General features: G+C 46.0%; 2 protein-coding genes across 19 annotated transcripts in view; one reads left to right on the top strand and one right to left on the bottom strand.

Annotated features, from left to right (window-relative positions):
- LOC124020469 (protein PHTF2-like) overlaps window positions 1-695 on the top strand; it is a 31,415-nt gene extending 30,720 nt beyond the window's left edge. For 3 of the 8 annotated variants that reach the window (XM_046335715.1, XM_046335711.1, XM_046335713.1), the window contains one exon: window positions 130-693. The gene's annotated coding sequence lies outside the window, so the exon portion shown is untranslated. Of the gene's footprint in view, window positions 1-129 lie in introns of all 8 variants that reach the window. The other 5 variants (XM_046335712.1, XM_046335706.1, XM_046335714.1 and 2 more) reach the window with 3 other exon arrangements.
- Window positions 1-12,961, bottom strand: part of LOC124020470 (proline-rich protein 5-like) — a 184,094-nt gene that overhangs the window by 118,058 nt on the left and 53,075 nt on the right. For 5 of the 11 annotated variants that reach the window (XR_006836069.1, XR_006836071.1, XR_006836078.1 and 2 more), the window contains 3 exons: window positions 9,713-9,854; window positions 6,436-7,594; window positions 6,155-6,377 (listed from right to left, as the gene is read on the bottom strand). Coding sequence is in view for 1 of the 11 variants with exons in the window: in XM_046335716.1 (XP_046191672.1) it covers window positions 6,960-7,594; window positions 9,713-9,854 (777 nt within the window). In the remaining 10 variants the exon portion in view is untranslated. Of the gene's footprint in view, window positions 1-6,154; window positions 6,378-6,415; window positions 7,595-9,712; window positions 9,855-12,961 lie in introns of those variants that run through there. The other 6 variants (XR_006836074.1, XR_006836075.1, XR_006836073.1 and 3 more) reach the window with 6 other exon arrangements.

Below are 12,961 nucleotides of genomic sequence, written 5' to 3'. Positions count from 1 at the left end.
AGGTACTGGCTGGCTAGATGGGAGGTAGGTACTGGCTAGATGGTAGGTACTGGATGGGATGTACTGTACTGGCTAGAAGGGAGGTACTGTACTGGCTAGAAGAAAGGTACTGTACTGGCTAGATGGGAGGTACTGTACTGGCTAGATGGGAGGTACTGTATTGGCTAGAATATGTACTCTACTGGCTAGATGGTAGGTACTGTATTGGCTGGATGGGATGTACTGTACTGGCTAGAAGGGAGGTACTGTACTGTACTGGCTAGATGGGAGGTACTGTATTGGCTAGAATATGTACTCTACTGGCTAGATGGTAGGTACTGTATTGGCTGGATGGGATGTACTGTACTGGCTAGAAGGGAGGTACTGTACTGGCTAGAAGAAAGGTACTGTACTGGCTGGATGGGATGTACTGTACTGGCTAGATGGGAGGTACTGTACTGGCTAGATGGGAGGTACTGTATTGTATTGGTTAGAAGGGATGTACTGTACTGGGTGGATGGGAGGTACAGTACTGTACTGGGTGGATGGGAGGTACTGTATTGGCTAGATGGGAGGTACTGTATTGGCTAGATGGGATGTACTGTACTGGGTGGATGGGAGGTACAGTACTGTACTGGGTGGATGGGAGGTACAGTACTGTACTGGGTGGATGGGAGGTACAGTACTGTACTGGGTGGAGGGGAGGTACAGTACTGTACTGGGTGGAGGGGAGGTACAGTACTGTACTGGGTGGAGGGGAGGTACAGTACTGTACTGGGTGGATGGGAGGTACAGTACTGTACTGGGTGGATGGGAGGTACTGTACTGTACTGGGTGGATGGGAGGTACAGTACTGTACTGGGTGGAGGGGAATATGTAAACCTAGCCAACAGATCTGGGTTAGTATTCTGTATGTGAAATTGAGACCTCCAGGCCCACTAGCTAAACAGTGTGTGACTGAACATGGTCAACTATGTTACTCCTATAATGATCATTTGGGGGGGTGTGTATGTTTGTCCTGGTACACACTTGTACAAGTCTGTAATGGAAATGTGTTTGTTACATACTGAGACCCTGAGGGAGTGGGGTCGCGACCTTTTATGGTGATACCATTCAGTATTGGCTTCTGTACTCCCAACCCTATTCTGTAAACCAGACACAGTGAGGTGTGCAGTCTGGTTGAAATACTGCTATTCAGGCCTGTGATCCGTCATCACAACCTCGTCACCATGTTGCTTTCTCTCGCCCTTCTTCCCTTGTTTACTGTTTTACGTCGCATGGTTTTCTCACAGAGCATTTGAGTTATTTCAAAGGTTAGACTGTATTTCCAGCAATAACTCGTAGCTCAACACACAACGTGTTTTGTATTATAGTTAGAACAAAAGAGGTCCCAGGTCTTAGTCGCTGTCCGCACAGTCGATGTTCGTCGCTACCGTTTGGAATGCCTGAAAATGTGCACTTTAAAGTAGCGTATAGAAACAATGTTACATGTTTCAATGTCACACAAACCATTGTAGTTGTTATTGCTTGGGACTTTTTGGCTCAGTCTGTGTGAAGACGACCAAAGTGCTTTTTATTTGCTGGATAAAACTGTATTAACACAAAATAACTGTTTGGGTTTCATATTATTGGAAATGCTTTAAGAAAACATGGCGTCGCCTCTTCTTTTCCTTTGTTGTTGTTGTGAAGATTGTCCCTCATGTTCTGTGCTTGAGAGAAAAGACGTCACTTGAGTCTGAAAAAAATGTATTTAGAAAATGACTCTGAACCTGTCTGGAATGCCATCCTGATCCCTAGTGCACCAGAGCCCTGGTCAAAAGGAGTGCACTACGTAGGGAATAGGGTGACATTTCCGACGAACCTGTCTGGAATGCCATCCTGATCCCTAGTGCACCAGAGCCCTGGTCAAAAGTAGTGCACTACGTAGGGAATAGGGTGACATTTCCGACGAACCTGTCTGGAATGCCACCCTGATCCCTAGTGCACCAGAGCCCTGGTCAAAAGTAGTGCACTACGTAGGGAATAGGGTGACATTTCCGACGCACACTTGTTTTTGCGTTGTGATTCCGTTTTCGAAGGAAATCTGCATATTTATGTTGAAGAGAAGATAAACAACGTTTAGTGAGCTGGTCTGTTTCCTCAGTTCTAGGTGTTTATAAGGAAAATAAAAAAATGGACATTGTTGTGTCACTCAACTTCTAGTTTCTTCCTTCGTACATCATATGAGCAAAACAACAGTTTAGATTCCTACATTTCATCATGTCTGTGTACCAATACCTATTCCCTATATAGTGCACTACTTTTGACCAGAGCCCTATGGCTCCTGTTCAAAAGAGGTGCACTACGTAGGGAATATGGTGCCATTTAGGATGCTGGTCATAATTCATTCCTTGCAAATCACTTTCTTCATTTAAAACATATTTCATATACGTTACATTTCTAGATACATACCACCCCTTGTAGAGACACTCGATCAAAACAAGAGATTGTATCTCTTGATGGGAATTATTATTGAAATAAACTGACATGTAAATAATGTCTGGATACACATCAGCCTGAACAGAACCAATATCTATCTGGATACACATCAGCCTGAACAGAACCAATATCTATCTGGACACACATCAGCCTGAACAGAACCAATGTCTATCTGGACACACATCAGCCTGAACAGAACCAATATCTATCTGGACACACATCAGCCTGAACAGAACCAATATCTATCTGGACACACAATCAGCCTGAACAGAACCAATATCTATCTGGATACACATCAGCCTGAACAGAACCAATATCTATCTGGATACACATCAGCAATCAGCCTGAACAGAACCAATGTCTATCTGGATACACATCAGCCTGAACAGAACCAATGTCTATCTGGATACACATCAGCCAGCCTGAACAGAACCAATGTCTATCTGGATACACATCAGCCTGAACAGAACCAATCTATCTGGACACACAGCAATCAGAACAGAACCAATATCTATCTGGATACACATCAGCCTGAACAGAACCAATATCTATCTGGATACCTCAGCCTGAACAGAACCAATATCTATCTGGACACACATCAGCCTGAACAGAACCAATGTCTATCTGGATACACATCAATCAGCCTGAACAGAACCAATATCTATCTGGATACACATCAGCCTGAACAGAACCAATATCTATCTGGATACACATCAGCAATCAGCCTGAACAGAACCAATATCTATCTGGATACACATCAGCCTGAACAGAACCAATATCTATCTGGACACACATCAGCAGCATCATGCTGTGGGGATGTTTTTCAGCTGCAGGGACTGGGAGACGAGTCCGGATCGAGGGAAAATGTCTATCTGGACAAATCAGAGATCAGCTTGATGAAAATCTGCTCCATAGCACATCAGGACCTCAACAGGGCCAATTCACCTTCCATCAGGACAACAACCCAAGCAATCAGCCTGAACAGAACCAATAGTGGTTCTGGACAATCAGCCTGAACAGAACCCATATCATCTGGACCGGACATCAACCTGAACAGAACAATCATCTGGAGTAATCTACAATCAGCCTGAACAGAACCATGTTATCTGGATTTAACATATGAACAGAACTGTATCTAAATGGACACACATCAGGCTGGATCATGCTGTATGTTTTAATTCTGTAATGACTGATTGTTGCTGACTTCTTGGATTTCCCTTGAAAAAGAGACTCTGGACTTTTCCTGGATAAATCAATTAAACCATCTCTGGAGAGACCTGAAAATAGTTTTTTTGCAGCAATGTGCTCCCCAACCTGGACATTGCAGGTCCTCTCAAGCACAGAAGAATGGGACAAAGTCCCCAAATGTCAGGTGTGGCCCAGCCAGAGCGTCATACTTGAAGAAGACCCGATTGAACATCATGGAGTAATCAAATCCGTGCTTCATCAAAGATATGTGAGTGCCAGGGTCTGCATTTAACAAATTTCATTTTTTTATTTGTCATAAATTAGCAAAAAAAAATTTTTTTTTAGGCTGGATTTTTGTATGCTTTGTCCCAATGGGGGTGATTGTTGTGAATTGATGGGGGAAAAACAGCAATTTCCCATTTTAGAATAAAGTTGTAACTTAAGAACATTTGGAAAAAGTCAAGGTTAAATCAATTAAACCATCTCTGGTGACAATTTGATTCAGCTGTATAGCAGATCTTCAGCACCTGGCATTGAATCAGGTCAGCAGATCTTCAACTGCGGAGAATCAATGTACAGACAATCTTCAGCACTGCGCGATTGACTCAAGAAGCTGTACAGCAGATCTTCAGCCAAAGGTGAATCAACAAAGATCTTCAGCAAAGGGTTGAATACTTATGCAGATCTTCATTTTTTTATTTGAATCAATGTACAGCAGATCTTCAACACTTTTTGCTTTGTCCCAATGGGCAGATCTTCAGTGTGAATTGAATCAGGGGGAAAAACACAATCTTCAATACATTTTAGAATCAAGTTGTAACTTAAGAACATTTGGAAAAAGTCAAGGGGTCTGAATACTTTCCGAAGGGTCAGGTGATAATTTGATTCACGCTGTACAGCAGATCTTCAGCACTACGGATTGAATCGCGCTGTACAGCAGATCTTCAGCACTGCGGATTGAATCACGCTGTACAGCAGATCTTCAGCACTACGGATTGAATCAAGCTGTACAGCAGATCTTCAGCACTACGGATTGAATCACGCTGTACAGCAGATCTTCAACACTGCGGATTGAATCACGCTGCACAGCAGATCTTCAGCACTACGGATTGAATCACGCTGTACAGCAGATCTTCAGCACTACGGATTGAATCACGCTGCACAGCAGATCTTCAGCACTACGGATTGAATCACGCTGTACAGCAGATCTTCAGCACTGCGGATTGAATCAAGCTGTACAGCAGATCTTCAGCACTACGGATTGAATCAAGCTGTACAGCAGATCTTCAGCACTACGGATTGAATCAAGCTGTACAGCAGATCTTCAGCACTACGGATTGAATCACACTACAGCAGATCTTCAGCACTACGGATTGAATCACACTACAGCAGATCTTCAGCACTACGGATTGAATCAAGCCCAGAATCTTGAACAGACCAACAAAAATTCTGCATTAAATGTCAAGTTTGAGTTGAGGTTCCGTTTGACATAATCATGAGATCAAATCAGAATGACTTGTCCATCAAGTGCTACAATAATTAATGGCAATACATTTCAACGTGTCATTGTGTTTAGAAAATCATAAAACTAACTCCATAAATTGTACATGGCTGTGTCATACAAGGTCATTTACAATACAAACGATCTCAGTAAATCATTAGTTGAGAGAAGGCATGTGTTTAACTATTTGGATCGTAGTAAGAAGAGCTAGAAGTGTGAGAGTCTGTGGCTTTGAGGTTCATTTCCTACCTTCAACCATAGAGGTTATGGGTTCAAATCTTAGGTTTGAGTTATTGGTAATTTCAGCAATTCTCAACGTGAAAATAACAAAGAAAACAGTTAGAGGTGTGAAGGGCTCTGGTGTAAAGATCTCACCCCATATGTTCAGGGTTGTAGGTTCAAGTCACAGCTCTGGATCAGGATGTGTTGTGGTCATAAACCTCTGAGAAAGTTGACCCTTAATTTTCAAATGGATCTTTTTTAAAACCTACAGGTCTACTTTTCCCAGAGGTTTTCCCCCATAACTGCTGCTGTTCACAGGAGGGGAAACCCCCAGCAGTTGTCACAGTCCTCCAGGCTTTGTCAGGAAACATACCTACGACGCCATGCTTATGGGGTGAGATCCTTACCACTGAGCCACCAGATCCCTTCACGTTCCAAAACACATCTCTTTGTGTATTTAACATTAAAGATTTGACTCTGGCGCAGCAGGCACTTGCACATCCCGTCCACATGGGGGCGATGTTGAAGCAGAAACAAAGGCCCAGCCACAGATCACTGTGACAGAAATATCACCCAGGCCTACACAATACCTACTGCTTAAAATGAAGCCATGTGAACACTATCTTATCTCCTCTCCCCAGCACTGCCTCTTGAACAAGAGACATGTTGCAAAAGCAATGAACTCATGACCTCTGGTGAACCAGGTGTGGCTCATCCCAGAGAGCTCAGCTTGGTCTGATTGATCTCTCCTCCTTTCCACTGGGCCTTGAAGACCTGAAGAGACACCTCAGACTGTTTCCTTCCACAAGACCTGAAGAGACACCTCAGACTGTTTCCTTCCACAAGACCTGAAGAGACACCTCAGACTGTTTCCTTCCACAAGACCTGAAGAGACACCTCAGACTGTTTCCTTCCACAAGACTTGAAGAGACACCTCAGACTGTTTCCTTTCCACAAGACCTGAAGAGACACCTCAGACTGTTTCCTTCCACAAGACCTGAAGAGACACCTCAGACTGTTTCCTTGAAGAGACACCTCAGACTGTTTCACAAGACCTGAAGAGACACCTCAGACTGTTTCCTTCCACAAGACCTGAAGAGACACCTCAGACTGTTTCCTTCCACAAGACCTGAAGAGACACCTCAGACTGTTTCCTTCCACAAGACTTGAAGAGACACCTCAGACTGTTTCCTTTCCACAAGACTTGAAGAGACACCTCAGACTGTTTCAAAGTTGTCAGTCACTGATCATCAGTAAAACAAATACAAATAAGTACAGTTAATCCTCAAAATGAAGCACTAGAAGTGAAAATCAAGCAAAACATTTTTTTTAAATAAAAGGTCATTTACTGTAGAAATATTCCATGAAAAATAGACCCCAGAAAGAGCGGTGTGTTTTTAGAGACGACAGTGTGAGTGGAGTACAGATGGTGTCAGTACGTGTGATAATCCCTTGAGATTCATCAGACCTCTAGGGCTGCAAATCTCCAGACACTTTCTCACTAGTCACAGATTTTCCAGAAAATCAGTAGTGAATAAGCAGGCAATCACATAGATCATCCAACTGTGATTAGTTACCAGAAAACCCCAAATTACACCACACTCTGTCTACCACTCTCCCTGCTGTAACCAGAGGATGAGGAGTCTGAGCAGCTGTGGAGGGAGAAGTCTATGAAGATGCCATCAGGGTCAGAGTCCATAGAGTCCAGTATCTGATCTACCACTGTCTCCGGGCTGGAGGAACAGCTGGGGATCGACCCCGTCTCTGAACCAGAGTGGACCTGACACAGAACAGAGGGGGACACCGTCGACTCCCCCCCGCCGTGTAGGAAGGGTCCTGGGGAGTGAGAGGCCTGAAAGATGGAGGGCTGGAGGTGGAACCCCAAAGACTCAGACCCCACAGACCCACAGAGATCCAGACTTCCACCACCTCCACCACAAACAACCCCTGTCAGGCTGAGCTCCTGCCCCAGGGAGGAGAGGCCCGGCTGGGCCGCGGAGGCCAGGGAGGAAGTGGTGCTGATGTCGTTGATGGCGCCTTCTTCCAGACAGGAAGTCATCTCGCAGACGGAATGGCGGCGGATGCCCATGCTGCTCACGGAGCCTGTCTCTGTATCATACTCCACCACAGGCGTCAACATGGGCACGTTGTAGGACTTGGAGCGCATCACCGGGTTCTTCACGGGGGCGTCGCCTGACTTGGGCCAGCACCGCTGCAGACGCTTTTCTGGAGAGAGGATAGGAGGAGGAGTGAAGAGGGATGAGGATAGGAGGAGGGATGAGGATAGGAGGAGGGATGAGGAGGGATGAGGATAGGAGGAGGAGTGAAGAGGGATGAGGATAGGAGAGGGATGAGGATAGGAGGAGGAGTGAAGAGGGATGAGGATAGGAGGAGGAGTGAAGAGGGATGAGGATAGGAGGTGGGGTGAAGAGGGATGAGGATAGGAGGAGGGGTGAAGAGGGATGAGGATAGGAGGAGGGATGAGAGGAGGGATGAGGATAGGAGGAGGATGGGATGGAAGAGGAAGAGGGATGAGGATAGGAGGAGGAGTGAAGAGGGATGAGGATAGGAGGAGGAGTGAAGGGGATGAGGATAGGAGGAGGAGTGAAGGGGATGAGGATAGGAGGAGGAGGGATGAGTGAAGAGGGAGGATGAGGAGGGTGAAGAGGGATGAGGATAGGAGGAGGAGTGAAGAGGGATGAGGATAGGAGGAGGGATGAGGATAGGAGGAGGAGAAGAGGGATGAGGATAGGAGGAGGGGATGAGGATGAAGAGGGATGAGGATAGGAGGAGGGGTGAAGAGGGATGAGGATAGGATGAGAGGGATGAGGAGGAGGAGTGAAGAGGGATGAGGATAGGAGGAGAGGATAGGGAGGATGAGGATAGGAGGAGGGATGAGGATAGGAGGAGGAAGAGGGATGAGGATAGGAGGAGGAGTGATGAGGATAGGAGGAGGGGTGAAGATAGGATGAGGATGAGGGAGTGGGAAGAGGATGAGGATAGGAGGAGGGGTGAAGAGATGAGGAGAGGGGTGAGAATGAGGATAGGAGTGAAGAGGGATGAGGATAGGAGGAGGGATGAAGAGGGATGAGGAGGAGGAGGAGTGAAGAGGAGGGATGAGGATAGGAGGAGGAGGAAGAGGGATGAAGGAGGAGGAGTGAAGAGGGATGAGGATAGGAGGAGGAGTGAAGAGGGATGAGGATAGGAGGAGGGGTGAAGAGGGATGAGGATAGGATGAGGATGAAGAGGGATGAGGATAGGAGGAGGGGTGAAGAGGGATGAGGATAGGAGGAGGGGTGAAGAGGGATGAGGATAGGAGGAGGGGTGAAGAGGGATGAGGATAGGAGGAGGAGTGAAGAGGGATGAGGATAGGAGGAGGGGTGAAGAGGGATGAGGATAGGAGGGGGTGAGGGGATGAGGATGAAGAGGGATGAGGATAGGAGGAGGAGTGAAGAGGGATGAGGATAGGAGGAGGAGTGAAGAGGGATGAGGGATGAGGAGGAGGAGGAAGGGGATGAGGATGAAGGGGTGAAGAGGGATGAGGATAGGAGGAGGAGTGAAGAGGGATGAGGATAGGAGGAGGGGTGAAGAGGGATGAGGATAGGAGGGGGGTGAAGAGGGATGAGGATAGGAGGAGGGGTGAAGAGGGATGAGGATAGGAGGAGGGGTGAAGAGGGATGAGGATAGGAGGAGGAGGAAGAGGGATGAGGATAGGAGGGGGGTGAAGAGGGATGAGGATAGGAGAGGGTGAAGAGGGATGAGGATGAAGAGGGATGAGGATAGGAGGAGGGGTGAAGAGGGATGAGGATAGGAGGAGGGGTGAAGAGGGATGAGGATAGGAGGAGGGGTGAAGAGGGATGAGGATAGGAGGAGGGTGAAGAGGGATGAGGATAGGAGGAGGGGTGAAGAGGGATGAGGATAGGAGGAGGGGTGAAGAGGGATGAGGATAGGAGGAGGGGTGAAGAGGGATGAGGATAGGAGGAGGAGTGAAGAGGGATGAGGATAGGAGGAGGGTGAAGAGGGATGAGGATAGGAGGAGGGGTGAAGAGGGATGAGGATAGGAGGAGGGGTGAAGAGGGATGAGGATAGGAGGAGGGGTGAAGACGGATGAGGATAGGAGGAGGGGTGAAGAGGGATGAGTGAAGGAGAGAAAGAAGTGGTGGGATGGAGGGAGGGAGAAAGATGGGATGTGAAGAAGTGAAAACGAGACAGACGTTGAGGCCGTCTAGACCCGTAGAACACAGGAAACTAACAGCACAACAGCTGAACAGCTGTGAATGGAGAGTACAAATCATGCATGATGAAATCTAAATCATTTAGCTGTATGAGTATCAGTCTAACTACCCAGTACGCAGGAGGAGTATTGCATTGAGGATCCGTCGTTGGAGTAGAGGCCGTGGGTTCCCAGGTATGGAGACACCACCTTCTGAACCAAAGCTTCCAGACGCAGGTACTCCTCAGTCACTCCTTTAGACTCATGGACACCCTGGAACACACACATCACAGTTAGTCCTCAGTCACTCCTTTAGACTCATGGACACCCTGGAACACACACATCACAGTTAGTCCTCAGTCACTCCTTTAGACTCATGGACACCCTGGAACACACACATCACAGTTAGTCCTCAGTCACTCCTTTAGACTCATGGACACCCTGGAACACACACATCACAGGTCCTCACACCCTGGAACAACACACATCACAGTTAGTCCTCAGTCACTCCTTCAGACTCATGGACACCCTGGAACACACACATCACAGTTAGTCCTCAGTCACTCCTTCAGACTCATGGACACCCTGGAACACACACATCACAGTTAGTCCTCAGTCACTCCTTCAGACTCATGGACACCCTGGAACACACACACAGTTAGTCCTCAGTTCCTTCAGACTCTCAGTCACAGTTAGTCCTCAGTCACTCCTTTAGACTCATGGACACCCTGGAACACACATCACAGTTAGTCCTCAGTCACTCCTTTAGACTCATGGACACACACATCACAGTTAGTCCTCAGTCACTCCTTTAGACTCATGGACACCCTGGAACACACACATCACAGTTAGTCCTCAGTCACTCCTTTAGACTCATGGACACCCTGGAACACACACATCACAGTTAGTCCTCAGTCACTCCTTTAGACTCATGGACACCCTGGAACACACACATCACAGTTAGTCCTCAGTCACTCCTTTAGACTCATGGACACCCTGGAAGACACACATCACAGTTAGTCCTCAGTCACTCCTTTAGACTCATGGACACCCTGGAACACACACATCACAGTTAGTCCTCAGTCACTCCTTTAGACTCATGGACACCCTGGAAGACACACATCACAGTTAGTCCTCAGTCACTCCTTTAGACTCATGGACACCCTGGAACACACACATCACAGTTAGTCCTCAGTCACTCCTTTAGACTCATGGACACCCTGGAACACACACATCACAGTTAGTCCTCAGTCACTCCTTTAGACTCATGGACACCCTGGAACACACACATCACAGTTAGTCCTCAGTCACTCCTTTAGACTCATGGACACCCTGGAAGACACACATCACAGTTAGTCCTCAGTCACTCCTTTAGACTCATGGACACCCTGGAAGACGCACAGTGAGACTCCCACAGGACACCACACCTGCTGTACACTCAAAAATCAGTGCTTATCATTTGTCAACCACCTAAAATAAACCTGTCCTCAAACCATAACCATATTTGAGTCTATTGAAATCTTAGTTTAAAATGAAATACATTGTCCATTAGAGGGCCCTGTGTTTGTTGTTTAGGATAGAACAGAAATAAAGGGGGCAGAGTAAGAGCATGCAGAAAACACTGAGCTGGAGGAAAGTAACTGAGTAACTATATCAGAGGAGAGACAGTAACTAACTAACTAACTAACTAACTAACTAACTAACTAACTAACTAACTAACTGTATATCAGAGGAGAGACAGTAACTAACTGTCTGTCAGAGGAGAGACAGTAACTAACTGTCTGTCAGAGGAGAGACAGTAACTAACTGTATATCAGAGGAGAGACAGTAACTAACTGTATATCAGAGGAGAGACAGTAACTAACTGTATATCAGAGGAGAGACAGTAACTAACTGTCTGTCAGAGGAGAGACAGTAACTAACTAACTAACTGTATATCAGAGGACAGTAACTAACTGTCTGTCAGAGGAGAGACAGTAACTAACTAACTAACTGTATATCAGAGGACAGTAACTAACTGTCTGTCAGAGGAGAGACAGTAACTAACTAACTAACTGTATATCAGAGGACAGTAACTAACTGTCTATCAGAGGAGACAGTAACTAACTAACTAACTAACTGTATATCAGAGGACAGTAACTAACTGTCTGTCAGAGGAGAGACAGTAACTAACTGTATATCAGAGGAGAGACAGTAACTAACTGTATATCAGATGAGAGACAGTAACTAACTGTATATCAGAGGAGAGACAGTAACTAACTGTCTGTCAGAGGAGAGACAGTAACTAACTGTCTGTCAGAGGAGAGACAGTAACTAACTGTATATCAGAGGAGAGACAGTAACTAACTGTCTGTCAGAGGAGAGACAGTAACTAACTGTATATCAGAGGAGAGACAGTAACTAACTGTCTGTCAGAGGAGAGACAGTAACTAACTGTCTGTCAGAGGAGAGACAGTAACTAACTGTCTGTCAGAGGAGAGACAGTAACTAACTGTATATATCAGAGGAGAGACAGTAACTAACTGTCTGTCAGAGGAGAGACAGTAACTAACTGTCTGTCAGAGGAGAGACAGTAACTAACTGTCTGTCAGAGGATAGACAGTAACTAACTGTATGTCAGAGGAGAGACAGTAACTAACTGTATATCAGAGGACAGTAACTAACTGTCTGTCAGAGGAGAGACAGTAACTAACTGTCTGTCAGAGGAGAGACAGTAACTAACTGTCTGTCAGAGGAGAGACAGTAACTAACTGTCTGTCAGAGGAGAGACAGTAACTAACTGTCTGTCAGAGGAGAGACAGTAACTCACTGTCTGTCAGAGGAGAGACAGTAACTAACTGTATACAGTTAGTCCTCAGTCACTCCTTTAGACTCATGGACACCCTGGAAGACACACATCGCAGTTAGTCCTCAGTCACTCCTTTAGACTCATGGACACCCTGGAACACACACATCACAGTTAGTCCTCAGTCACTTCTTTAGACTCATGGACACCCTGGAAGACACACAGTGAGACTCCCACAGGACACCACACCTGCTGTACACTCAAAAATCAGTGCTTATCATTTGTCATTTGTCAACCACCTAAAATAAACCTGTCCTCAAACCATAACCATATTTGAGTCTATTGAAATCTTAGTTTAAAATGAAATACATTGTCCATTAGAGGGCCCTGTGTTTGTTGTTTAGGATAGAACAGAAATAAAGGGGGCAGAGTAAGAGCATGCAGAAAACACTGAGCTGGAGGAAAGTAACTGAGTAACTATATCAGAGGAGAGACAGTAACTAACTAACTAACTAACTAACTAACTAACTAACTAACTGTATATCAGAGGAGAGACAGTAACTAACTGTCTGTCAGAGGAGAGACAGTAACTAAC

Source organism: Oncorhynchus gorbuscha, unplaced genomic scaffold (assembly GCF_021184085.1).
Source record: "Oncorhynchus gorbuscha isolate QuinsamMale2020 ecotype Even-year unplaced genomic scaffold, OgorEven_v1.0 Un_scaffold_828, whole genome shotgun sequence".
Lineage (NCBI taxonomy): Eukaryota > Metazoa > Chordata > Actinopteri > Salmoniformes > Salmonidae > Oncorhynchus > Oncorhynchus gorbuscha.
This window is presented reverse-complemented; position numbering and strand designations above follow the sequence as displayed.